This window comes from Myotis myotis, unplaced genomic scaffold (genome assembly GCF_014108235.1).
Source record: "Myotis myotis isolate mMyoMyo1 unplaced genomic scaffold, mMyoMyo1.p scaffold_m19_p_2, whole genome shotgun sequence".
In the NCBI taxonomy this organism is placed as follows: domain Eukaryota; kingdom Metazoa; phylum Chordata; class Mammalia; order Chiroptera; family Vespertilionidae; genus Myotis; species Myotis myotis.
Window position 1 is genome coordinate 161700388 of NW_023416324.1, and position 27106 is coordinate 161727493.

Below are 27106 nucleotides of genomic sequence, written 5' to 3' on the forward strand. Positions count from 1 at the left end.
CATGTTCCTAACCCCGAGAACGTCACACAGCAGGTCAGCAGCAGGAGGGCCAGCAGGATGCTCTGGGTCTTTCCTCTTCACCAACAGCTTTCACGGGTTCACGTCACTTACATGTCTGTGCCTGTCAGTGTGCACATGGAAAAGAACCGGCACCCCACCGACAAAGGCTGCCGGCGAGGACACGTTCAAAGACACCCTCCTCCTGGGGACCACTGCCTCTCCACACCGCCCTCTGGCTCGGAGAGGCCTTTATGCTACCCCGAAGTTTACCTTCCAAACGTAACAGACACAAACAGCCCGGGAGACACAGCTGACCCCCAGGAGGCTCCCAATCCCCAATGAAATCTATTCTAGAAAACAAAGGCCTAGAAGTAAGATGCCTTTCAGAAAACTTACCGTTTTGGTGACCTCACTTTCAACTTCATGTAGGTCCGAATGTTTCTCCACGGTGGAATTAGGAAACGTTTTCTTCAATTTAAACTCTGTCACAAAGGTTCTAACTGAAAATAAAAACATAACCCGTTAGGCTACACGAGAGGTTGACCTACACACGGCTGAGTGCCTGTAGATTTCGAGGTGGCTTTATCCCACCTCGAAGACCATCTCTGTGCAGTTCTTTCTCCTTGAGGGTGGAGACCACCTCCCCTCTCTGGGCGCCTCTCCATGAAGGTGAGCACCTACTGAGCTGAGCTGATGGCTCAGACTGAGTAACTCTGTGGGTGAGAGACTCCAAGGAGCCCTTTGTGTGGAAGGGAGGGCTGCTGAGAGGAGCCTTCCTGACATCTCTCTAACGGCCTTCCCATAATAGATGCCCAGTAAAGCTGTGACAAAGAAGAAAGATGAACTGGCCTAAACTACATAATCCCAGGAGGGAGACATGGGGCTAGACACAAAAAGTGCTCCTCAGGCCCCATAATGCTTTATTTACTGGAGGCTCAGTACATAAAATTTGTGCACAGGTAGTGTCCCTAGCAGCTGCCGGCTGTCAGCCAGGGCCTTCATTCATTCCACGCCACCCCCTGGTGGTCAGCACACGTCAAAGCGAGCAATCGAACTCCCAGTCAAACACCCAAGGGGACACTTTGCATATTAGGTTTTATATAGAGAGAGATTTCAGAGAGGGAGAGAGATAGAAACATCAATGATAAGAGAGAATAATTGATCAGCTGCCGCCTGCATGCCCCACACTGGGGATTGAGACTGCAACCCGGGCATGTGCCCTGACTGGGAATCGAACTGTGACCTCCTGGTTCATAGGCCAACACTCAACCACTAAGCCACACTGGCCGGGCATAGCACTTTAGAGCAAGCATGGCATGTCAAACTTATGGCACACGGGCCGCATGTAGCCCACAATGAATATTTTTGCAGCCCAGCCAATATAATGGTATGTAAGAAACCGGTATGTTTTAATAAAAATTTCATAACTTAATTTTTACAATATCCTGGTATACATAATTATTAATAATGAACTACAACATTCGCTAATGACTGATTACTATCATTGTGTTGCATTCATTTCCCTTACATGCATTACTCACAGGTGCACCATTTCTCTCCACTAATACAGTGGGGCCTTGACTTACGAGTGTCCCGACGAACGAGTTTTTTGAGATACCAGCTGTCTCTCGGCCGATTTTTTGCACTGAGTTGATAGAGTAATTTGAGTTAACGAGCTCCTTAACAAGCTCAGTCTCAGAACAAATTAAACTCATAAGTCAAGGCCCCACTGTACTAGCAGCAAATATTTTAGCAGCCGATTGCCACGTCATTAGTCTTGTACTGACTTGTTTGGTGTGAGCAACAGGAAATATTTCGCTTTCAGAGAATAAGAAAAATAGGTTTATCTGCATCATGCTTATTAATTTGTGCAGTTATTCAGTGTCTGGTAAGTTAATGTTTAAGAAAAAATATTAATTTTTATTAAAATGTTCTATTATTTTATGTTAACGATTACTCATTTATTTCAGCCCTTTGTATTCAGCATGTCTCTATTGAAATAAAACTACGTTTCTATGAAAATTGAAGCTTTTGTTCTTTTGCGGCCCACATAAACTTAAACCTTGTTTATTTGGCCCGTTAGCCCTTGAGTTTGACATGCTTGCTTCAGAGAGAGGAGAGCTCTTGCACTCTCGGTCTTTCACCAAGTCTACAAATCCTCACGTTCAAGGGCATGCTTAGGTTTCCTCTACTCCTTAGAGTCGCCCCATCAACACCTATTCCTTCTGTTCAGAGGAAATGCCCACTTTATCACTGTAACTTCCCAAGGTTGCGCAGCTCCCAAGAGCCAACATGAATATTGAACCTCATGTGTGCCCATCTTCCAAGTCTATCTACACCTCAGCCCCCCGAGGAATTGCCAGGTCATTAGTCTTGTACTGACTTGTTTGGTGTGCGCAACAGGAAATATCTGCTGTTCTGAGGACAATCACGGGGCTACAGAGAAAGGCTCCAAACCTCTGTAAGGGAGCCAGACTCCACGATGATAAGCCATGTAATGAAATGACCCATGTTCAGGATAATGTTGGATTCATACATGAAAGAGAGCAGCCCCACTTTCAAGGCCCATGTCACTCATAAAATAAAATTCCAGTTAACATCAATTTGTGCTGATTGGGCCTGAGGGGAATGGAACTTACAAATGGGCAGACAACCAAACATTAGTACAGACTGCTTTATATCTGGCTCTTATCTTCTTTTATATTAAATTCCTATCTTCCCCTCTGGACAGGAAAAAAATAATAACCCGAAACACAGAAACCCCTGAAGCTGCTTTTTCACAGAAAGCTTGCTTGCTGAATTAAGAAAAAGGCCCACAAATGAGCCAGGGAAAACATTTAACATCTTATACTTACTGTCTGAAGCCCTTAATCCTTATTTAACATCTTTTTGCTTGTTCTACAGTTCAGTGGAGCCAGCTGCTTAGGACTCTTTCTGAGCAGCAGGGAGCTCTTTGAAAACATTCTTGGCCAAATGAAAGCATTTCAGCATGCTCTAATTTGCATGTTCCTCTGATGTTTATGAACAATGAAGTTAAATGACTTGAAAAGGGAAAGATGATTGTTAACACAATCGACCCACTCTCCTCCCAATACTGGTACCCCTGGGACACTCCACACACAGGCTTCCAGAACCCTCATCTGCTCCTTCATCTGTACATCTCACAGGTCCAGGCTTATATCCAGACACTCAGTATAGAAATATACAGGTTGCAAATGCTAAGTACACAAATCTCTTCTAAATCACGACAGCAAATGTGACCTCTACTTTCAGTGTGAAGATGGCGTCACATGGCATCCTCCCAGCCCCTGCACTCTCCCTGGCACACAGACATCCTCATGCCTGCAGTTATATCACCTGGCTTTCAGGCAACTTTAAAAAAATATATTTTTATTGCTGTCAGAGAGGAAGAGAGACGGAGAGAGAGATAGAAACATCAACGATAAGAAAGAATCATTGATCGGCTACTTCCTGCACATCCTCTACTGAGGATCAAGCCCACAACCTGGGCATGTCCCCTGGCCATGAATTGAACCGTTACCTCCAGGTTCATAGGTCAACATTCCACCATTGAGCCACACCAGCCGGGTTAAGGCAATTCTTTACTTCAAATTTAACTATTGATTTACACAGGTTATTGAAATGATTTTTTTAAAGACCCATACTTATTCCTTTGTATTCAGAGTAGTTTATTATTTTCATTGCTTTCAATTCTAGACCAAGTGGCCCAAGAGGCTAAAGACTAATGTTAAATGATACCTCCTGTCTGGAGGACTCTACCATTTTCTTTTCTTTTCTTGGAGTGCTCCTGAACACTACCATTTTAAAAACTTGCTCAAATACATTATTTTATTTGATGTTCACAATAAGCCTGAGTGGGACGCAGACCAGGGGGCAACCTGGTTTTACAGATGAGGAAATTGAGGCTCAGGGGTCATGGGCTGCAGGTGGTGGCCCTGGGGCTGGCAGCCAGGCATCTGCGTTCTCGGACAGGTGTACTTTGCACACCGCTTCCGAACAAAATCATGTCCACCTTCTCCATTCTTAATCCAAAACTCCTGGCTTATAGGGTGTAGCTAAATGGAATAGGTTCCCCAAAAGCAAATAAACTATTAGAACAAGAGGAATTCTGGATTTTGACTGGTATCTAATATTCCTAGATTTTTCTTTCTTTAAATAATGCTTTGATTTAACCCCTGTATTTTAACCAATTTTCAAAATCCTACCATTAGTTCAGTAGGGTAGCAACTGTTGAAATAAATTTCTAGGCCCAAGATGGAGCTGCTCCTGCCAGGGACAGCTTTCATGCAGGCTCTGCTGGGCCAGAAACACCGTGTTTCCAGCCAGCCACTCCCCAACACCAAGCCAGCCCTGAGCTCTATACTTATTTCCTCGTTCCTTAATTTTTCTAAATAAGGTCAGATATGCAACCCCCGCCAATTACACCCTGTTTCCCCCTCGGTCCCACTTCTAACCTTCTGTAACACTGCTCTCGCCCACAGTCCCTCAGGCGGAGTGCTCCGCGCCTGGGAGGCCCTGCGCTCCCCTCCATGGGTGGCTTCCCTTGAATAAAGAACCTCACACTTGTTACTAGCTGTTTTAGTTTTGTTGTTTGACACAACCTTCTAAAAAGTCTGATGATTCCCCTTAGCCTATAGGCCAGTGATGGTGAACCTATGACACGCGTGTCAGAGGTGACACACAAACTCATTTTTTTGGTTGATTTTTCTTTGTTAAATGGCATTTAACTATATAAAATAAATATCAAAAATAAGTCTTTGTTTTACTATAGTTGCAAATATCAAAAAAAATTTCTATATGTGACACGGCACCAGAGTTAAGTTAGGGTTTTTCAAAATGCTGACACGCCAAGCTCAAAAGGTTCACCATCACTGCTATAGGCAATAGGAGTTCATGCAAATGATATTTTCAAAAGACAAAGAAATCCGTTCTGGCAAAAAAATTTTACTGAGCACTTTCTGTGTGTTAAGTATCACACTGGGTGCTTTAAGATGGTTCAAAGATGAGTCACTTTACCAGCCAGTTTCCTTACTGAGCTTAGATAATAACTCGATGTTCTTCGCTTCTAATTTCTTCCAGTTATGTACTGGGCTTGGGCATTCCAATACAGGGTTATACACCGTGTGCAAGAAAGCCCTTACAGCTAACACAGTATTTTGGGACAGGAGGAACGGTAGGCTGGAAACCTGGCTTCCAATCAAGCAATTGTGTACACCTGGCCACTTAGCACTTTGTCAGGCCTTGGTCTCCATGTGGGTTGTTTCTTAATCTTAAAGCAGTGAGTACAGCGAAAATCAACCAGCTTCATGAGTCTTATCAAATTAGGAAACAAAATGTGATAAATTGCATGGTACAAGTATGGCAACAGCTTTGTAAAAATATATCTGCCTGTGGATAATAACATGAAGATTGTTTTTAAAAATGAAAAGAATGTGTGAATTTGGTAGGATAATCAGGGTTTTTTTCTCTCTCTAAAATGTATTTTTTAAACAATAGAGTTAGAATATTCTTTGATGTAGACATATTTTTTTTCTAACTGCAGGGTGAAATGGTGAAGCAAACAGTTTATGCACAAATGATGGCATACTTATGCAGTCATTAAGAAGTTTGTATAAAATCTATAATAATAAAAGCATAATATGCTAATTAGAGCCGACATCCTTCCGGACAATCTTCTGGACGAAGCCAAGGTTGCGAGGGAAGCCCCGGTCCCGGTGCCAGAGGGAAGCCGGTGCCAGCAGCCAGGGAAGGGAAGGCCTTCTCTTGCACGAATTTTGTGCATCGGGCCTCTAGTTTTTTAATAACATGAGAAAGTATTTAAGATGTAAAATTTGTACAAATATCACATGATTTCAACTATGTAAAGATATAATGCACACTAAAGAAGTTTCATAGAATGTGCTATCTCTCTAAGTGGTGGGACACAAGGCAGCCTCCACTTCTTTCTCTCTTCCTTAAACTACAGTTCCGACAAATGTTGGTTTTCATTAGGGAGAAAAGCAACGTTACTTTTTATGTCACTTTGCAAAATATAGAGTGGTATAGAAAGAATCCCAAGATAGACTAACTCTCTTACCCAAATTGCATATTCCTTTTTCCAGCTGGTACCCAATGGGGCATCTGCAGGTGAAGGATCCCTGAGTATTGTTGCACACTGCCAGGGGCGGGCAGGGGCTGGAGAGGCACTCATTCACATCTGCAGAGGATAGAACACAGGCCACACTGAATCCGTATCAGACAGCAAAACCATAACCCAGCACAGTAAGCGCGGACTAAGGGCCCAATGGCACGAGGTGTAGTGGGGCCCCAGAGACCAGCAGGACACTCCCCTCATTCCCAAGGGGCTACCAGCCTATTAAGGGTGGAGGCTGCCATGCAGACAGCTAACTGTAAACACAAGGCAGGATTTGCAAGTACAGAAAAATAGCAGATTTTAATGGAGGGGAGGATTAAGACTGTTTCTAGCTGTAATAGCATCAACAATAAAAAAGAAAAAAAGACTGTTTCAAATGATATCTGGACTAAGACTAGAAGAACTTTAATAAGCAGGTGGAGATGGGTGGTGGTGAGGGGGGGGGGGGGGGTTCCTAGGCTGAGGCACCAGCACAGTGGAGGCCAGAAGAGCAAAGCAGAGGGGTGCTTGGGGAGCTGTGCAGGGCCCAGTGTGGCAGGAGTGTATGGAGCCCACAGAATGAGGCCAGATCGTGGAGACCTGCCAGCCGCGCTGTCCGACATTATTCTGCAGACGACAACGAGCGTGTTAACCTCAGGTCAGCAGGGCATCCATTTAAAAATCTTACTCCCCTGCATTTGGAGAAAAAACGAGCCTGCTGCCTCCCGATGCGCTACTGCACTGTAGACCCGGAGACGGCTTTTCCTCTTACCCACACTGCAGTCTTCCCCTTGCCAGGAAGGGGAGCACACGCACCGATGGCCACGGCGGGCGGGGTCCACAACGCATTTCCCATCGTGGAGGCAAGGGTTAGGGGCGCAGCTGTTCACTAAAACACATTCCAGGAACAGAGCAGTTAACCGCACGGCAAATGTAAAGGCAGCGCTCGGTAAATATTTAATCCTCCCGGCTAATATTTGATCCTCACTTATTTCTGTTTACTTGCCCTGAAAGGCCACAGTACGAACACAGAGTGGGTTCCCGAGAGGGGCGACTGAGACGCGGTGGGCCTGGGTTCCGGCGCTCGCTGGTGGGCAGACACGGCGCCGGACAACCGGACCCTGAGCGCAAGAACCGGCTCACATGCTGCTCACGGGTCACTCCCCTCAGGACGGACGATTACTCTGCCTCTGTGATACTTGGAGAATTCTACTGGAACTAATGCCCATTTAAAACACATATTAAGGGGAAAAGGACCCCTGATCAGCCATCCTCCGGCGGCAAGGTTTCCCTGTATCCGAAAACCTCACAATGCAATAACATGCGGGCCTCCACGTGCTGTGCCCTCACTTAGAAAACCGACTGGAGGTGAGCATGACCGTGCCAGCTCAACGAGCCCTGTAGGGTTCATCTGGACCCAGGGATGCTCTGGCTTCAAGGTCACCTTGGACTCCCAGCTCCCAAGGGCAGTGGCCACAGCTCTGTGCTTCGGTCTGTGTAACCTGCATTGTCACACTCCCTAGTCAAGGTTTCTGACATATACATAGAAAAGCCAGATCCCACAAAATAACTGCATCGTCTCCAAGGAGAGAATCGGTGGTAGGATGAGAAAAAAAAGGTGGAAGTCAAGGTCTCTAACTCCAAAAGAGTGACCCTGAAAACCGATGGGCTCACCCTAAAGATGGTGCTCCTGCCTGCGCCTCGCTGCTGCTCTAATAGACCTGAACTCAGCCATCTTAGCTCAGCAGGGACCAGCAAGCACTGAGCCCATGGGTCCTGCTGCAGAATGCACATCACCAGCCAGCAATGACGCTAACTCCCACCCACAGCTGCCACTGCAATGGCCACAATCAGCGAAGGGAGACAGTGCGTATCTGGCTGCTGGAAACAAAGCCCTGTGAACTCTGAAGCAGGGGAAGGATCCAGCTTTCGTTTCCCAGAGCCGCTGGGATCAGAGGGGGCACCGAGCCTCATGGCACCGTGGGGCTGGCAGGCGGGCATGACCCTCCAGCCACCAGACTGCTGACAGTCCCTGCTGCAGTCACCACAGAGCACTTCCCGTCCTCTCTTTCCATAGGGCATCATCTCCATTTCACCCCATCAGCACCGGCAGCTGGCCTTCCTGGGTCTGGATGAGCCACGTGTACAATTTTAAACAGGGCATCAAAAGACAGATCGTCTTACTTCTACCTTTCCTTACATGACAAAGAGTCATGTGTGTACCAGGAACTTCAAGATAACCTCAGGCACAATGCAGTCACTATGGGACAGATTAGTCCGTCACCATCTTATTGAACATGCCCACCTACCCCCCTGTCCCCCAACACACACACATCTACCAACCAGCAACATAATCTGAGGGACACCAAGGGGCCAGGGCTTCCCCTGGACCAAGGGAAGCCTCCCTGGTGAGTGTGGAGCCACCTGCCCGGCTCAGAAGCGCAGGCTCTGACCAGGGAGCAGCCACCGACTCACTCCATGCCTCGGCCAGGCCACCTAAAGCTTCTTGACTATGTTTCCTCTACCCTCCCGCCCAGCATCGCGGCCGCCCCGCTCCAGGAGAGTTAAGGGCATGCTCAGAAAGCTCTTTCAGTTACGGGACATTACAAGCGGCTGCTACACCGTCTACTGATGTCGCCCAGCCAGTGGCATCCTCTCCTCCTTGTTCGGGAGGAATTATGTAACTCAGGGGTGAGAAGATTAGGTCCACGGTGACATTACTTTATGCTTTAGGTGCTTCTACAGGAAGCACTTGAGATCATCCAACACTGTAACACTGTGCTGTTGCCAACAGCAGCCGCTGCCGCACACCCCACGCACCCCCGCCCGCACTCAGTGTGCCCGCGTGACTGTGTGCTACCTGAGGCTGGAGACGACCGTGCTGGGGGTGACTGCGTGCCGCTCTGAGCACGGGAGGTGGTGGCCAGGGGAGACGACACTTCGGCCGGAGAAGCGTCTGTGCTCCAGGGAGAGGGAGTCGTCCTGAGGAAAGGGGGAGCGGGGCTGTCCCCTTCGGAAACGCCCGGCTCTGTGGTCAGTACTGTTGCTGATGTGGGTGCACTGGTCAGGGAGCTCCATCGGGTGGTGTCACCGACAGGCGCTCGGCTCCTTTTAGTGGTAACGACGGCTTCTGTGGAGATCCGTGGCGCTGGCATTTCAGGGCTGGTCGGCAAGAACCGTTTCCCAGCCGTGGTCTGCACTGCGGCGGGGCCGGCCATCGGAGTGGCTGTGCTTGAGGAGGGGCCGGGCGTGGGCACGGGGGGAGGGGGCGTCCTGGGAGTGGTGGCTGTCCACGCTGGCGGCGTCCGGGCCAAGCGGGTGCTTGTGGCTGGAAGGGTTGGCTCCGGAAAGGACTCTGTTAAAGCGGGGGCCACGGGGATCCCCGAAGCAGAGCTCACGGTTTCAGCTCCGGTGGCCTCTGTGGGCAGAGACTCCCAGCTCGGGGGCTTTGATTTGGTGGCCACGTGTTCGTGGTGTGGGCTGCTCTGATTCTTAGGATCTGCTGTTTGACTGCGGGAGAGCATTGGCACCGACGATGCCACTGTTGCCGTCCGAACTGGCGTCACGGGAGTGTCCCTGGCCCTGGGCAGGGCCAAGGTAAGAGATGAAGGCGAAAGGGTTGCCTGGGACACAGACACTGAGACAGGGGCAGGGACTGTCAGGGATCCGGGCGAAGGGGGTGGCGAGGAAGGCAGAGGTGTGGGCGCATCGGGGGTGGACTCCAGTGGGTGAGCGGAGGCCCTGGTGGATGATAAGGTGGAGGAGAGGGGCTGGTGGGGCTGTGACACTGAGGGTGGGGGCAGCGGGGGCCCCGACGAAGGGGACGAGTCACTGACGGATCCAGTTCGTGTGCCCAGGAGGTCCAAGGTGCCCGACGTGTTCACGGCCGGGGTGTAGAATGGGAGGTGGGCTGGACGCAGGCCCAGTGACTCCGTGGCAGGAGGAGCCCCTGCGTAGGAGGAGCCGTTACTTCTTTCCGTCTGAGCCTGAGAAGAGGGAGGATCGCCCGAACGTGAAGGGTTTGAGATCTTCCCAGAAGAGGTCGAGCTCTCCCTCGCGTCCGGGGCTGAGCTGTTGTCTGTGATGGACAGCAGCGCTCGCTCCCCTTTGGTGAAAGTGGAGGAGACGTAGGTGTGGTCTGTGTGGTGGCTGGGAGGCCTCCGTTCGGTGTCTGTGCCGCCCGCCGGATGGTAGATCATTCCAGTGACTGCCAAGGGGAAAACCAGAGTTAGGTCAACGGAACAAACAGGCAAACCCCTGGACACCCACTGAGGACAGACGGCCCGTGTCCGATCTGTGAGCACCGGCGGGCGAATCACTTCCTTTGGAGACGCGGTCTCCGGTCTCCGAGGCGAGCTCTCCGAGAGGCCGCGCAGAAGGCAGGCAGGGCCTACGTCTGAGGGCAGGCTCACCTCCGGTGAGGAACGCGGTGGCAGCAAAGGAAATGGTAAGAAAAGAGAAGTGGGGCCAGGGCCCAAAGAACAGGGAACAGGCCCAGATTCCTTCCACAGGCCTTTCTTGATAAAAGCAAATGGGTATCTTAAAAGCTCTTAAGACCCCAAATAGAACAATTGTTATGTCTAAATGGAAAAAGGAAAACCCTCCCAACTTTCCATTCTCTGAAGAATGAGAGATTTCTTTCCCAGGAGGCTGGCCTGAGCCGCAAAGCGGCTGTTCTCTCTTTTATCTAAGCATCCTGGCAGACACCACTGGCACATGCCTTAGGTAAGTGGGGGGTGAGCTGGGGAGCGGGGGGGGGGGGGGGGGGGGGAGAACCCAGAAAATTCTCGTCCTAAAGAGCCTGTAAGGTAATTGGGGTGGATGCGAACTTAATCACTCTGGGACCGTGAGCAAGCTGAGAGATGAGCTGAAGGAGAGCGGGGAGGGATCCAGCTCATCACCTCCGAGAGCCTTACCGGCCGCGGTCACGTTCCCATGTGGAGTGGCGCTCTCTGCTTCTCCGGGTGCCGTCTGGGAGCGCCCCTCATCCCCGGAAGTCCGGTTGGTGACAGATCGCAGTGTGCGCTCCCCGTTTCCAGTGAAGGTGGCTGAAGTGTGGGGGCTGTGAGCGCGGGCTCCGGGTGTTCCCTCGGACCCCTGCTGTGTGTCGGCACTGACTCCCAGCTCAGGACTATCTTCAGTGGCTACAAGATTGAAAAGGGGAAGACAAACACCACAGGATTTCACTCATATGTGGAACGGAATAAACAAAATGAACTAATTGCAAAATAGAGACAGACACAGATAGAGAGCGGGCTGACAGCTGTGGGGGAAACGAAGGGATGTTGAGCAAAACAGAAGAACTCATGGACCAGACAGCACTGTGGTGATTGCCGACTGCCGGGAGGAAGGGGGGTGGGAGGAAGTGAAGAAGGGCATAGGGGAGATAAATGGCGATGGACAGAGACTTTCACTTGGGGTGGGGAACACACAATACAGTGAGTGTACAGATGATGTGTTGTAAAATTGTGCACCTGAAACCTGTATACTTTTGTTAACCAGTGTCACCCCAATAAATTCAATAAAAAGGAAATTTTTTTTTTTTTTAAAAAAAGAAGATTGAAAAGGGGATGACGGGTCAGTGCAGGAGGCGGGGGTCAATGCAGGGGAGACAACAAGGGCATGGACTTGAGTCTCAGGAATAAGCCTCGTTTCCTGGGCTACGTTAGCCCGAATGCTCCCTGGGTTTCCTCGGGGTCTTTATCTGAGGAAGCCGGGCGTGGGGTGTTCCTGCAGATGCCTGTCAGTGACGGACACACGGGGGGCGCCGCGGGTCAGCATGTGCAGGGGGCCTGGACTCATGGGAAGGTTTGGTACTTAAGTGACCAGGATCAATATTGTGTTTTGCTGGGCGATACATAATAAACAGAGTTTGTGTCAGGGACATGGTGGTGGCTGCGGGGGAGGTGAACAGTGGGCAAAAGACTAACAATCCTACTGGGGCTTTACACCTTCTGATGAGACCGAGCAGGGAGCCCACATGACCCCGAAGGCTCTCACCTCCTGGTAGGACCAGCGAGGCGTGATGACACATCCATGAGAAATGGTATGTGATCAGAGGTTAACGGTAGGCTTGGTGTGTGTGTGTGTGTGTGTGTTTTGGATGCATTTGTTTTATTTTCTTGGTGGGGATGGCATAGGGACAGGTGATGCGTGAATAAATATCCCTTTCTTCCTTTTTGGGGCATGGAAGTGAGGATCAGTTTTTCTTGGCCTAACTACTCCATAATCTGGCTCTATGAGAGAAAACAGGCTCTTCTCCTGGTTCTTATTTTTATTCCCAGACCAGACTAGCTCTTGCTGCCCCATGGACACACCCCAATGGAAAACGAAGGTAAAGCTGAGGGTTAGGTAGGTTCACCTCGCGAGAGGTCTGCCTTCACTAAGAGACAGGAGTGAGTGGGGGACAGGGGTGCACAGGGCCTGGAGCAGCACCCAGGAGCCAGGAACCAGGGGAGGAGGTTGCTTGACTCGGACTGAAGGGCTTAGGGGACCCATGGAAGACCCGCCGGGGAGGCTGGAGAGCTGAGCGGACTGGAGCACAAGTTCCCGAGGTAAAGCAGACAGGGCCTGGGGTGGGGAGACGGAAAAGACCTGTTAGACAAACATCAGGCAAACAGCCCCATCAGGCTGACGGACACCCCCGTGGAGTCAGACAGGGGCTCCATCTGAACCCAGAAAGGAAGCTGGAGAGCTCCGAAAGGCTGGCTGGCAGAGTCAGCTCGGGCGATCAGAGGAAACGAGATAAGGCACCGTGTCAACCGCAGGGGGGCGGTTTCAGGAATGAGGCTATTCCGTGTCCAGCACTTTATAACCAACCCCAAGACCTGCCCAACTGTCTACAAGGACCAGCTGAGCAAGCGCTGCAGAGCAAAGGGTCCTGAAGGGAAGGGGAAGGGAAGGCTGCAGGTTTGAGGAGGGACAAACTCCTGGTTTGAATGGGGACAAGTCTGAGCCCCACAGTAGTGAGGGTGGAAAATGATCCCTTGGTTCAGGAGACAGAGAATGCATTTTCCATGCACAGAAATAAAAGGGCACACGGGGATCCTCCACCCATATGTGTTTTTTCACATCACATCACATGAGCAGTTACCACATGCTAATTTTCCTCATCAATTAGGATGGGGCAAATGGAGACATTATTTATTATTGGTGGTGAGGAGGTAAGACTTTAAACCTATTACAAATTTAAATGATAAGTTAATGCATTTTTGCTTTAGTCAGCATACAATTCACATGGATAAGGCTGCTGATAATAGTTTTTAAAAATTACCCAAAAACATTATTAGGAAGGAAAATGAAAAGAAAAGTTTTCTCACATTGATAAGTTGGACTTCATCAAAATTAAGAACTGTTGTGCTGCAAATAATGCCATAGGAAGTGAAATGATGACCCAAAGAACGGGAGAAAATGCCTGCAAATCATCCTATATAATGAAAGGCTAATATGCAAATTGACCGAATGGCCAAACAACCAGTCGCTATGACACGCACTGACCACCAGGGAGCAGACAATCAATGCAGGAGCTGCTCCCTGGTGGTCAGTGTGCTCCCACAGGGGGAGCGCTGCTCAGCCAGAAGCTGGGCTCACAGGCTGGCAAATGCTGCAGTGGTGGCGGAAGCCTCTCCCGTGTCAGCTGCAGCGCTAAGGATGTCTGACTGCTGGCTTAGGGGGGCCTAAGCCTTCAGTCAGACATCCCCCGAGGGCTCCCAGACTGCAAGAGGGCACAGACCAGGCTGAGCGACCCCCCCTGAGTGCATGAATTTCATGCACTAGGCCTCTAGTATATCTGATAAGGGACTGGCAGCCAGAATACACAAAGAACTCCTATACCTCAAAAAAGGACAAATAACCCCATTTAAAAATAGCCAAAGGATCTGAATGCACATTTCCAAAGAAGATATACAAATGGCCAATGAGCACATGAAAGGATGCTCAGCTGGAAAATGCAAGTCAAACCCACAATGAGATACCACAGCACACCCATCAGGATGGCGATAGTCAAAAAAAGATGGGCTATAACAAGTGCTGGTAAAGATGCTGAGAAACTGAACCCTTGCACATTGCTGGCGGGAAGATAAAGTGGGGCAGCCACTTCGGAAAAGAGATGGACAGTTCTTCTAAAGGTTAAATAGAGGTACTATTTACCCCACAATCCAAGAGAACTGAAAACACAAGTCCACACAAAAAATTAGCACTAGGATGTTCGCAACAGTATTATTCATAATAGCCCAAGGATTTTTTAAAAACCTACACATCTATCAACTGATAAAAAGACAAACAAAACGTGGTACCTCCATACAGAGGACCATCATTTAGCCATAAAAAGGAATGGAGAACTGACACAGGCTACAACACAGACGGACCTTGAAAACATTATGCTGAGTGAAGAACACAAAAGGCTACATAGCATATGACTCCATTTGTAGAAAATGTCTAGAATAGGAAAATCCATGGAGACAGAAAACAAATATGTGGTTGCCAGAGGCTCAAAGGAGGGGAGAATGGGGAGTGACCTCTGGCGCCGGGTTCCTTTCTGAGGTGATGGAAAGTCTTCTGGAAGTAGATAGTAGTGATGGTTCCATGACTTTGTGCATATACTAAAAACTACTGCACTGTACGCTTTAAATGGGAGAATTGTGCAGAATGTGAATTATATCTCCCTAAATCGATTACAAAAGAGAGTTTCCCTTGATGAGTGCCTGGATAGGGGGTGAACTGTGGGACTGAGGCAGGTATGAGGGTGTGAGGTGGGCTATAGGGAGTGGGAGGATGTGGCCAGGGAGGTCCCTGGGCTCCCTGTGGGAGGGGCAGGTGGCAATAGCAACTCTGTGGCGATGTACCAGGAAAAACTGGGGGCCATGCAGGTGTATGTGTATTCACCAGCTGGAGGAGGGGCCTGGGACCACTGACACTAGAGGAGACTGTGGAGCTGTTTCACTGGCGCCTGGCCCTGTGGTGCTGCGGAAGACCTCAGGCCTGGCCAGCCCTGCCCCCTCCACGGGCCCAGTGTGCGCAGGGGAACTCACTCGAGCGTTCACCGCGCGGTGCTGAGGACTCCAGGCTCTCTGAGGAGGAGGAAGACGCAGGCTCGGTGGCCAGCTCGGCGTCGCTCCCTCCCCGCAGCGCGGTGTCGCTTCCTCTCGGCTGCGGGGCAGAGGCTGAGAACGGGGTCAGAACGGAGGAGTTCACAACTCCAGGGCAGGAAGCAGAGCTTCCTGTCACACCTTCAAACGTCTCGCTGTTGGTCAAGATCCAGTGTGCGGTGCTCTCTCCAGCTCCGCCCCACGGGACTGACCCAGCCACAGACTCGGTCCGAGACCCGGGGCCCCCACTCTTCTTATCAGAGCCGCTGGCCTGCTGGGGTCCTTCCGGGACTGCAAGGTGTGGGGGGAAATGCCGTTACATGGATGTGAAAGAGACCCTCCACCACTGAGATGTGAGTCCCCGCTAAGGAACGTTCCCTCGAGGAGGATCTTGCATAGAATTTATTGTATGTGTAACCTGACATGCATTTTCATTTTCTAAATAATTAATTCAGAGCTCTTCCATGTCCATAAGATAGCAACACTGAAAATAAACGTGATGAAGAGGGGAGCTCTTAACCTGCATGTGCAAAGCGGCAGAAGGGCCTGTAGGCTTGAGCATTATATTCTCTTTCCCCAAAGGGGGCCAAGGGAGAGAGGGCATTATGCCCAATAAATACAACACGCCTCAACACAGGGCTCGGGCAGAATGCGTTTCCTAAAACAGTGCTATTATTCATACAGACTTTTCCAATTTTGCTGTAGGAATTTGGGGAATATATTTATATCTGCACCGTGTGTCCTGACAATCCATAAAGTAAGTCAAACTAGGTTTAGAGAGGCCACCTCTCATTTGGAGACAATGCTGCAGTGACAAGACCCACTCAGCAGTGAAGGGTCCGAGGCTGAGGTTGCAGCTCTGCCTAAACCCCTGGCCCTTGGTTTCGTCATCTACAGAAATGCAGGAGGAATGCCTGCTGGACACACTTCACACTGCTTCATAAGGTGCAAATCACAGTGTGATGACATGATAAACTAGAGTAAATATGATATACTATGTGCCATAGAAGGCCTGGAAGCCATTCCGTAAGAAAATCCAACAATGCATTTTTTTTTTAATCCTCACCCAAGGATATCTTTCCATCAATTTCACAGAGAGAAGAAAGGGGGTGGGGGCAGGAGGGGGGGAGGAGAGAGAGAGAGAGAGAGGGAGAGAAACATTGATTGGTTGCCTGCCGTACACTTCCCTAGATATGTGCCCTGACCGGAAATTGAACTCAAAACCTTTTGATGATGGGGTGATGCGCCAACAATTTCTAAATGTCTATAATAGATCAAGCAAAATTGAATACTTACCTGGGGAATCATTTTGCCAAAATCCCACTGCGACCTCAGAAGATGTAAGGCCAAATCCATTTTCTGTGGATGACTCACTGAATTTCCCATCCCCTAGACTCCTGGTTACTCCGGTGTTTCTCCTCAATTCTGCCTCAGATGGTGAAGAATGAACTGAAGCTGACGTTGTGGCAACTTCAGCATCCTCAGAGAAACCTTCTGTCTCGTTCAGCTGTCCCGCACTGACAGCTACAGACTGGGTCACCCTTGGGACACCACTGGGGAATGTCGTGGCAACCTGCACACTCTTTGCCCAGCTGACCGAGGGGCTTTGAGGAGCCGTGGAGTTGTTTAGCTCTTCCGTACTTCCAGAAGCTAAAATGGAAAAAAAATAAAATAAAATAAAAAAAAGCACACACACACGTTTCAAGACTCCTGGGGGGTGGGGGGGGGGCTGTATCTAGATATAAATCATGTCTATTACATTTTGGTAAATAGATCTAGATCATGTGGACCTGACAGAGATAAACACATTTTTTGTTGTTGTTAATCCTCACTGGAGGATATTTCCCCCCCATTGATTTTAGAGAGAGTGGAAGGCAGGGGGGAGGGAGAGAAGAGAGAGAGAGAGAGAGAGAGAGAGAGAGAGAGAGAGAGAGAGAAGAGAGAGAGAGAGAGAGAGAGAGAGAGAGAGAGAGAGAGAAACATCGATGTGAGAGAGACACATCAATTGGTTGCCTCCCCCATGAGCCCCAACCAAGGCGAGGAACCCGCAACCCAGGTATGTGCCCTTGATCGAAATCGAACCTGGGAACCTTGGTGAATGGGCCGGCGCTCTAACCACTGAGCCCTGGCCAGAGTTGCCTTGGCTCCTATAGAGGAAGAAACTAGTACTCTTGAATTCAGCTTATAGCTTACATAGGACAAGCCATTGTGGTAAAGTACAGGTTTTTGCTTGCTTTATTTTAGCAGCCGTAACCTTATGTTCAAATGCTATTGTGGAAGAAAACCCATACATAAAAAACGAATGCAATGAGCCGTTCCCCGGCACCCAGCTCCAGGTTCCCACTGAGGCGGCCTCGGCTCTGCCCAGCAGGAACACCGCCCAGAACAACAATTTGCAGCCTGCCACCACCAGGGGTTCGCTATTATTTCCCACCGCAGGGCAACCAGGAATCTTATGGTTTGAAAGACTAGGGACTGAAATGCATTTATTAAGTAAGAGAGTTTCTAACCAGCAGGAGACCATCCTTGTTACCCCACTGATTTAATTCCAGCCCAAAGCAAACAGGCTCCATTCTTGTGCTTCACCTCATCAGGCACTGGAGGCAGCTCCCAAGTTTACATTCTACAAGGTTCCCTAGGAGATCGAGGACTCCAGGCTGGGAACGCTTTTTCTGATGAGCCGATGGCAGGGACTGGGTTAATCATCAGGAACCTCTACGAACTGTATTATACACCGTTGTTCAAAACGCACGGTCTGCCCGGGTCGCTTGCTCACAAAGAACGTTCCGCAGGGCACCCTGGGCACAGGCCCCAGAGGGCACGCCGAAACCCTCCCTCCAAACAGGAATCGCCTGCAGGAAAGCTTGGGAAGTGGGAAGAAACATGCAGGCGAGATCCAAAGGCCAAAAAAAAAAAAAGAGTGTCATTTTTCTTTCTCAGCCAAAAATAATGAAAAGGACTCTATACCTTATAATGCAAGGGTTCAAGCTGTTAAGTATGACCCAGCAAAGAAAAAAGAAAGTTCTCATTATAAATGTTTCCATGAAGGCCAGTCCTATGTGCAGTTCTGACCAAAAAGCGCAAATAAATATTAAGTATAATTAGAAAGAGCGTAGGAAACACAAAGCTTCCTCGTACTCGCGTACAAACCATAGCACCAGCTATGCCTACAGCACAGCCCACGGCCGGCAGCTCCGGTCACCGGACCTTTATGAAGGCAAAATGAAGATGCAGGCGATCCATACAACTAGTCATTAAAACAAGGGAAAAGAAAGAGCCGGGCACAGAAACAGAGTCCCAGCTTACCCAAACCCACCTCTGCTCAAAACAAAAACTCCTTAGGATAACACAAGGAAAGCATGCTGTAGATCAGGGGTCCTCAAACTTTTTAAACAGGGGGCCAGTTCACTGTCCCTCAGACCGTTGGAGGGCCGGACTATAGTTTAAAAAAAAACTATGAACAAATTCCTATGCACACTGCACATATCTTATTTTGAAGTAAAAAAACAAAACGGGAACAAATACAATATTTGTATTTGCATGTGGCCCGCGGGCCGTAGTTTGAGGACCCCTGCTGTATATAGATACACCCCAAGTCCTCACTCAACCGCTGAGCTCCTTGGGCCTCACTGCATTAGTTATCGTCTAAATCCACCAAGTTACAGCCTCTTCGGGTTGCCGGGTGCTCTTCCAAAGCACTTGTGTTCCCAGTAAACTTCATTATTTCATCGATTCAATGTGCGGCGGCGGTTGTTCTGGACTCAGCCTGACTACCTGTCCAGCGAAGCCATGGACAGAAACACAATGACAACAGGCCCCGATGCTGACAGTCACAAAAGGAAAGGGGCTGTGTTTTTCCTGACCCCGAGGGCGCTGTGGAACATTTGCTTCGTCAACTCACTGTCATCATTATTAAAAGCTGCCCCTGCTGACCAATTGCGATGTGCCAGTGCTTTATATGCACCTTTACAGACTGTGCAAGGAAGTACTTCGTACGCGTAATCTCACGGAACCCTCTCGGTTCCCGTTCTGGAGCAGTGTGAAGACTTCCTCAGAGCGGTGCCTCGTACTAAAAAGAAAAAATGTTTGGTCAAACTAATCTACAGTCACTGCTCACACCATCAAACGAGCGCCTGCACATAGGGGACACTTACCGCGTTTCTAAACGAACAGGCCAGCTCTATTGATTGGCTAGTAGCTGCCTCTCCTTGTTCATTTCTACCCTTAAAGCAGCCATTCAAATATGGGAAGACCATCCATGTGGGACCAGAAACGAGCCAAGTTCCCTGACTCTATTGTAGGAGGTGAAGAGAAGGACTCCTCGGCTGGTCGAGTGTGTGGGTCAGTCTCCTATCCCAGCACAAACACGGGAGCCTCGGGCATGCACCAGAATGCTCAACCTTGGCTTGACTGCTGCCCAGAACCTGCCAAAAATCTAGCTGAAGCAGCTCATATTTGAGAAAGACATGCTCACTCGCCCTGACTTACGCTCTCTTTCTTTACAAAGTGAAATCACCACAAAGCAATTTACCTGGACCACATTAGCTCAGCGCCCACAGAAGTACTTTCATGAGTCGAGATCCATTATTACACCCTCAGCTCCAACTGAGAATCTATAGAAAATACCACCTTCTAGAGAACATGAGCACTATTTCCACAAACTAGCAATTGATGGCATTTTCTATTATGATTCTCAGCATTGCTTATATAAATATTCCTCTTAGAATTTACTGCCCCCAAAACACTTATGCCCACGGATGGAATTGTATGCTTACCTTATCAGACAACAATCTCATGCCCCACCCAGTTTCCCTTTGTGCCCTGGTTTCCAGGAAGCTTGGCACTAAATTTAGTGCTCCATTGTAGCTGCTCTCACACAATTCAACACACACATATCTCTTTCCACCTTCAAAAGAGAAACTGTTTTCCCCTGTCAGTTGCTTTACTTAGTTTTTTCCCTTTATGGTTAAACTAGAGGCCCGGTGCATGAAATTCGTGCACTCAGGGGGTACCTCAGCCCAGCCTGTGCCCTCTCACAGTCCGGGAGCCCTTGGGGGATGTCTGACTGCCGCAGAGATAGAGAGGCTCCTGCCACCACCGCTAGGTGCTCACCAGCTGTGAGCCTGGCTTCTGGCTCAGTGGCACCCCCCCTGTGGGAGCGCACTGACCACTAAGGGGCAGCTCCTGCATTAAGCATCTGCCCACTGGTGGTCAGTGTGCATCATAGTGACCAGTTGTTCCCATCCCCCGAGGGGTCCTGGATTGCAAGAGGGCACAGGCCAGGCCAAGGGACCCCACCAGTGCACAATCAGGGCTGGGGAGGGATGCGGGAGGTTGGCCAGCCAGGGAAGGACTGCAGGAGGGCTCCAGGGTGTGTCTGGACCGTCTTGCTCAGTCCCGAACTGCCGGACCCCAGAAGCAAGCTAAGCTACTGGTTGGAGCATCTGCCCCCTGATGGTTAGTGCACATCATAGTGACTGGTTGACCAGTAGGCTTCCCCCTGGTGGTCAGTGCATGTCATAGCGAGCAGTTGAGCGGCCTTAGCATATCATTAGCATATTATGCTTTGATAGGTTGAACAGCTGACCGGACAACCAGACACTTAGCATATTAGGCTTTTATTATATAGGATAATACATGGTCATTATGGAAAGTACAGGAAGATATAAAGCAGCAAAAAAAAGTAAAGCAGCAAGAAAAATAATTTCAAATGGCTTCCCATCTCTTGTTCTAAATCTGGTTTAGCTATCTGGGCCTACACCTGCTTGCATGCATCCGTTTGTTGGCATATGATTTCTTGTAGGAAGCAAATAACTCCTGGCTCCCCGAGCCTCAGAAGAGGATGTGCCACGTGCCTGCTTCTGTGTGGCAGAGTGAGGGGTGAAAGGAGGCACCAAGTGAAAAGGCTGGTGTGTTCGGAGTAACAGATGCTGACTCTAGAAAGACTCTTCAGGATCATCTGCTCTCATCCCTTCATGTTTCAAATAAGGAGCCCCATTCTCCCTGGGCTGGGCTCCTGGCTGCCACCCTATTGACCCCCGTGAGGAGCACCACTCATCTGACCTGTGTAAGCGCCAGGGCCTCACTGAGCCACATTTATTAGTGTATGGAGTGGCACCCCCTCCCCACCCCCACCCCCACCCCCGCCACACTTCCTCTTCTCTTCTGTTCTACAGATCGGCCAGCTGGGCCGGCAACGCCAGTCTGCTCCTGACAAGTCCCGCCAGCCCTCTCAGCACTCTTGCCCGCGTGCCTGGAGCTTCCGGATCCTGTGGCCAGAAAGAGATAGTAAAACCTCAGGATGTAGATGCAATGGGAGGGAGGAGGCACACCAGAGCTCTAGTTAGCAGGTGAGTGAAGCAGAGTTTTGTTCCCCAGTTGGCTTTAGGTCCCTGTGCCTGTCCCCTCTGCGTCCCCACAGGGAGGAAAGGAGGCTGGTGGCTGGATCCGGACTTCCTGGGTGCCTGGCTATCCCCTCATTTAAAAGCAGCAACTCCCTCTTCAGCATCTAAGAAGGAGGTGGGACTCCACCCAGCATAGAACATCCAGTTCACGGAGAAGGAAGAGAAATGCTCAGTGAAAGACTCAAGAACTGGAAAGACAGGGTACTACTCTTTAAAATTAGTAGTATGAGGTTCTCAAAGGAATCTGAAGACCAAGTATTATTATTATTTTTTAATGTGGAAAAATACAGGGGACTAGAGAGTCAAGTGCAGTAAAGTTAGAAACATCAGCTGATTTTCAAATATACCACAGTCGTGGGCTGCATTTAACTTATAAATATTAAATGACCCTGATCAGAACCGAAGTGTGGCTTCTTCAAAAATGCTTCCTGTCCACCAGTTAGTGAAGCTGGTTGTAAACCACCGAACCACAGGACTCTGAAGCTGGAAAGGACCGCAGCTTTCATCTGATCTGACCAACGTTTGAGAACGATCTTTAAAAAGCAATCTCCGAAAGACAGACACGAATCGTAAATCACACACATCCCGGGGAGCAGGAAACGGGGTTCAGAGCACACGGGAGAGGAACTGGCGGCTTTACATAGGCATTGCAGAAAGGACCGCTGGACTCGGCTTTTACTTTGATGACATAAACCCAAACCCCTCGTCTTGCAAAGTACTTCTAAAAACCTCTGACCCCTAAACATTCTGAAGCGGCAAGTTCTAAAGCAGCCTAACTTCTGTTTCCCAAGGATATCTGCAACCCTCTCTGTCCTGCTCCCTGGGCACAGGGATGAAAGCACCTGCGCCGTGCACAGAGTCGGCGCAAAACCTCCGGGAAGAGCAAAGGTGGGCCGTTCCCAACAATCTCGTTGGCCTGGGACTGGGTGGTATTTGGGCATATACTGCTCCCCGTGACTTATCACCCATAACTGTTCCGGGGCAGTGGGGCATCTAAGAGAAGTAATAGGCACTGCCAATGTGCTCAAGAGGATTATGAGCCATCGAGGCAGACAGGCAGTAGATAACCTAGTGTGACACAGGATCAGGGGCTGAAGAAAGGCTTCGTGGAGGCAGAAACATCTGAGCGAGACTTAACTGATGAGTAGGAACTGAAGCAGCAGAGAGGCGAGTACTCCACTCCTGCAGCCTTGCAAACACCTGCATTGTATGATGTTAAAAAAAATGATGCTTAGCCTGGCCAGTGTGGCCCAATGATTGAGTGTGGACATATGAACCAGGAGGTCACGGTTCCATTCCTGGTCAGGGCACATGCCCAGAATGCGGACTCGATCCCCAGTAGGGGGCGTGCAGGAGGCAGCCGATCAATGATTCCCTCTCATCATTGATGTTTCTGTCTCTCTTTCTCTTCCTCTCTCTGAAATCAATAAAAAACATATTTTTTTAAAATGAGGCCTAGAAAAATGCGTATCTGTTATCTTTGCCACTGACAGAAACTTTTGTAACAGTGAAGCCTTTTCAAGTCCTCCACAGTTGTCCCTAACACCATCCACACAACCTCCTACCTGCTGCTCCTCTCCTCTGTGACTCACGCCTCCCCCCAGGGAGGCTGCTGGCCTTGCAGCCCCACAAAAAGCCCCCGCTTCTCTCCTATGTAGCGTCCCTCAGGTGGTCCAGGCGCCCACCCCTCAGCTGCTCTGGCATCTCGCTCAATACACAGACTGGGGCTCAGATCCCAGCTCGGACTGTTAGCTGTTGGACCTACAGTGGGGCCTTGACTTACGAGTGTCCTGACTAACGAGTTTTTTGAGATACCAGCTGTCTCTCAGCCGATTTTTTGCATTGAGTTGATAGAGTAATTTGAGTTAATGAGCTCCTTAACGAGCTCGGTCTCGGAACGAATTAAACTCGTAAGTCAAGGCCCCACTGTACACCCTTTGGATGGACTGACTTCTCTGAGCTTCAGTTTCCAAATTCCTACGTGGAGGATAATGTGAGGACTGAGACCAGACACGCTGTGTGTCGCAGGGACTTAATCAGTGCTCATTTTCTGGCTTCCCTTCCTCAATCAAATCTTGTTCATCCACCCCCGGCCCCTGCTTGAAATCCTTTGCTAAAAACAGCAAACCGCCAGCTGTGCAGACTGGAGCAGGAACATCCATTTGAGCCACGTTGACACACACACACACACACATACACACACACACACACACACACACACCACCACTACCACCACCACCACATGGTGCCTTTCATACTTGCAGCGTGTGGCGGGGTCACTGAACGCTGTTTGCATTCAAACCGGCCCTGAATGTAGGCTCTATGGGACCGGACAGGCCTCTCAGCAAATCGGCACCCTGGTCTGGTTGATACTTCTAACGCGGTTCATTCAGGGTGCCACAGGTCCAGCCCAAGTCACAGGGCCGATCCCCACCCAGGACCCCGCGATGGTGCCCTGGCTCAGGGAGGGAGAGAGGAGACTGGCAGAAATGGTTTTCTAGGGCTCGACCTACATGAAGCCGGTGGCGTCAGCACAGACTCACCTGAGGTGCTGCTCGGGGAAGTTGGAGCCGTGGCTCGCTCAGGCCCAGCAGGGGCCGTGGGGACCTTTGTTCTCCTCCGGGAGGGGTTTGTTCCTCCAGCAGCTGCTGTCTCAGTGTGCAGAGTGAAGTTTTCTGGAGCATCTGAAGGAGCGTGGCTCTGGTCGGGGGTCTGAACCTTCACCCCCTCCTCGGAGGCCAATGTGGAAAAGTCCACTGGATTCTGATCAAAGGTGACGTTTGCTGCGTGGGGCTCAGTGCTGCCTTCTGGCCAGTGGTTCCTTACAGCAGCTGAAACAAACAGAAAAGGGATCGGTGAGAACCCGCTGGCTTCTGGAAAGAGAAAGGAACCTTCAGAAACCACAAGCAGCTTTGTCCGGAAAAAGTGGATTCAAGGATAATATTTTCACTTCTCTCCCCGCCTCCATCCCCCACAGTAATTATTCTTACAATCAATCCAGGGGGAGAAATTAGGAAGCATGAATAGTGTATCGGACTAAATTTTACAGCACGTGGAATGAATGATGGAAACTGAGAGAGACCCACGTGGGGCTCAGGGAAGAGGACCGGAACCTCTGGCAGCTGGGCAGGCTCAGGGAGGGGCAGGGGACGCAGGTCAGGTGTGAGGAGAGGGAAGGCAGGTCTTCATCAGCACAAGGCTGTGAACTGGGCCTTCTCGACGGGAGCGGGGAAAAGCTGGCAGCCCTTAATCCTACACCTACTCTTGTAGGCAGGAGGTGGGACATGCATCGTTCCGGGAAAACATGTGAGGATTTGGCCATTTTACCAAAACCTTAGTAATGTACATGGGTTTGATGCAGTAACTTCACAGGAATGGATGAAGAAAGAAGGGAGAAGGAGAGGGAGAGGGAGAGGGAGAGGGAGAGGGAGAGGGAGAGGGAGAGGGAGAGGGAGAGGGAGAGGGAGAGGGAGAGGGAGAGGGAGAGGGAGGAGAGGGAGAGGGAGAGGGAGAGGGAGAGGGAGAGGGAGAGGGAGAGGGAGAGGGAGAGAAGAACCTAAAATTCCTATAGCAGATCAATTAAGCCAGTTGCAGTATATCCATATGAAAGGATACATGAGGTCATTAAAAACTACGTTATAAAATATATTCTACAGATACCAGTGAGTTAAAACAACAGTCTTCAAAATAGAATTTAGAGTATGACCTCATTTTGTTAAAATTAATAATAAAGGGAATCGTGTGTGTGTGTGCCAATCACTAATGTACACGCTTCACATGCACCCATTCATGTAATCCTTGCACTTATGGGAGGTAGGCGCTCTTCCCCCCCCCCCCCCCACTTTGCCGAAGTCACCAGGAAGCCAGCTTGAAGCCCAAGCCCTCATTCTCGGCTGTGCTCAGCTGGAAGGGAAAGTGCCGAAGAGGAGTGTCGGAGCCAATCCTGTTCTCACTTACTTCCAGTTCAGAGGGGCTGAGGAAATGCTGCCTATGAGGATGGACTATTACTTGACGTCTATAAACTAGGAATGTCTATTAGAAAACACGTTAAGTGGTCATTTACTTCCACATCACCCAAGATGATCACAAAGAAGACATTGGTTAGAAATGCTGGGAGGATGAAGTTAAAGTTGAGGGTAAAATTGGGCACCAAGGAAATCGTCTTGTAGTGTCAAGGTCATGCATCAAGGCAGAGAGGTCAGAGTCAGGGCAGGTGGGTGGACACCCAAGTCCAACCCGAGAAGGCATATCACAGATGTCACTTTAAATTTTCTAGTGGCCACATTTAAAAAGTGAAAAGAGACAGGTGGAATTAATTCGAATAAATATTTTATTTAACCTGACATCCAAAATAGTACCATCGCAATATCTAATTGATGTAAAAATTATTGATGCCCTGGCCGGTTTGGCTCAGTGGATAGAGCGTCAGCCTGTGGACTGAAGGGTCCCGGGTTCGATTCCAGCCAAGGGCACATGCCTGGGTTGCGGGATCAATCCCCAGTAGGGGGTGTGCAGGCGGCAGCCGATCAATGATTCTCTCTCACCATTGATGTTTCTATCTCTCTCTCCTTCTCCCTTCCCCTCTGAAATCAATAAAGAAATATATTTTAAAAAATTACTGAGATATCTGCATTTTTTGTATTAAAGCTTTAAAACCCAGTGAGTATTTTATGAGCCATGCTCTAAGAGCTCAATAGCCACAATAGCTACCACAGTGGACAGTGCAATTCTAGATCGATCGTTCCCAACATCTCCCCACTCTGGACTACACCTACCAGGAGCAGTGGGGTTGGAAGGGTGGTGATTATGAAAACTTCCATAAGAGATTCTGACAAACTTTCCTAAGGGAATCATTTCCTCCCCCAATCCCTTGAGATTACTGTGTTCATGCTTCCTATTCTGTTTCCTGTAAGTGAAAATTAACAGAAGCTTCCTGAAGTGTGTGTGGGGGTGGGGGTGGGGGGTGAGTTGTCCAGGCATCTGTACTCCTCTGGGGCCCAGCCCCCCACAGGCAAGGCACAAACTCACTCAGAAATGGGATGTGGAGGGATGTTTCCAGGGGCAGCTGCAAAGTCCCTAAATTGAATTTGAGACTCGGATTGTGAAGAGCAGTGACCCATATGACATGTTCCCTTCGTTCTTCCTGTCTGAGCTGCTGAGGCAAGCTGGCCTCCCAAGAGGAGGTGAAAGGGTTTGAGGATGCTTTCTCCATCCTCTTGGTACAATGAGAGACATTATCCTCAAAAGCCAAAAAAAAAAAAAAAAGAAGTGATTATAGGAAGATAGAAGGGACTCAAAACCCATGCCCCAAAGCTGGCAAGCCATGAGCAAAGATAAGGAAATGAATTTAGCTCCATTATTCCCTGAGATGAATATGAGGCTTATGTAGCTGGGCCTCCAAGGAGGCAGCAATGCCCGCTTCTTTAGGGATAAGGAGTGGAAGTCCAAGACCCCAGTCAAGTCAAGGAATCCCACTGCAGTCT

General features: G+C 49.5%; 1 protein-coding gene across 5 annotated transcripts in view; it reads right to left on the minus strand.

The window, feature by feature from the left end:
- Positions 1–27106, minus strand: part of HEG1 (heart development protein with EGF like domains 1) — an 89349-nt gene that overhangs the window by 36689 nt on the left and 25554 nt on the right. For 2 of the 5 annotated variants that reach the window (XM_036349276.1, XM_036349278.1), the window contains exons 2-9: positions 24167–24454; positions 16516–16869; positions 15163–15510; positions 11050–11277; positions 8994–10340; positions 6906–7022; positions 6098–6217; positions 397–500 (exon numbers count right to left, since the gene is read on the minus strand). In XM_036349276.1, coding sequence (XP_036205169.1) covers positions 397–500; positions 6098–6217; positions 6906–7022; positions 8994–10340; positions 11050–11277; positions 15163–15510; positions 16516–16869; positions 24167–24454 — 2906 coding nt within the window. The remainder of the gene's footprint in view (positions 1–396; positions 501–6097; positions 6218–6905; positions 7023–8993; positions 10341–11049; positions 11278–15162; positions 15511–16515; positions 16870–24166; positions 24455–27106) is intronic. The other 3 variants (XM_036349279.1, XM_036349280.1, XM_036349277.1) reach the window with 3 other exon arrangements.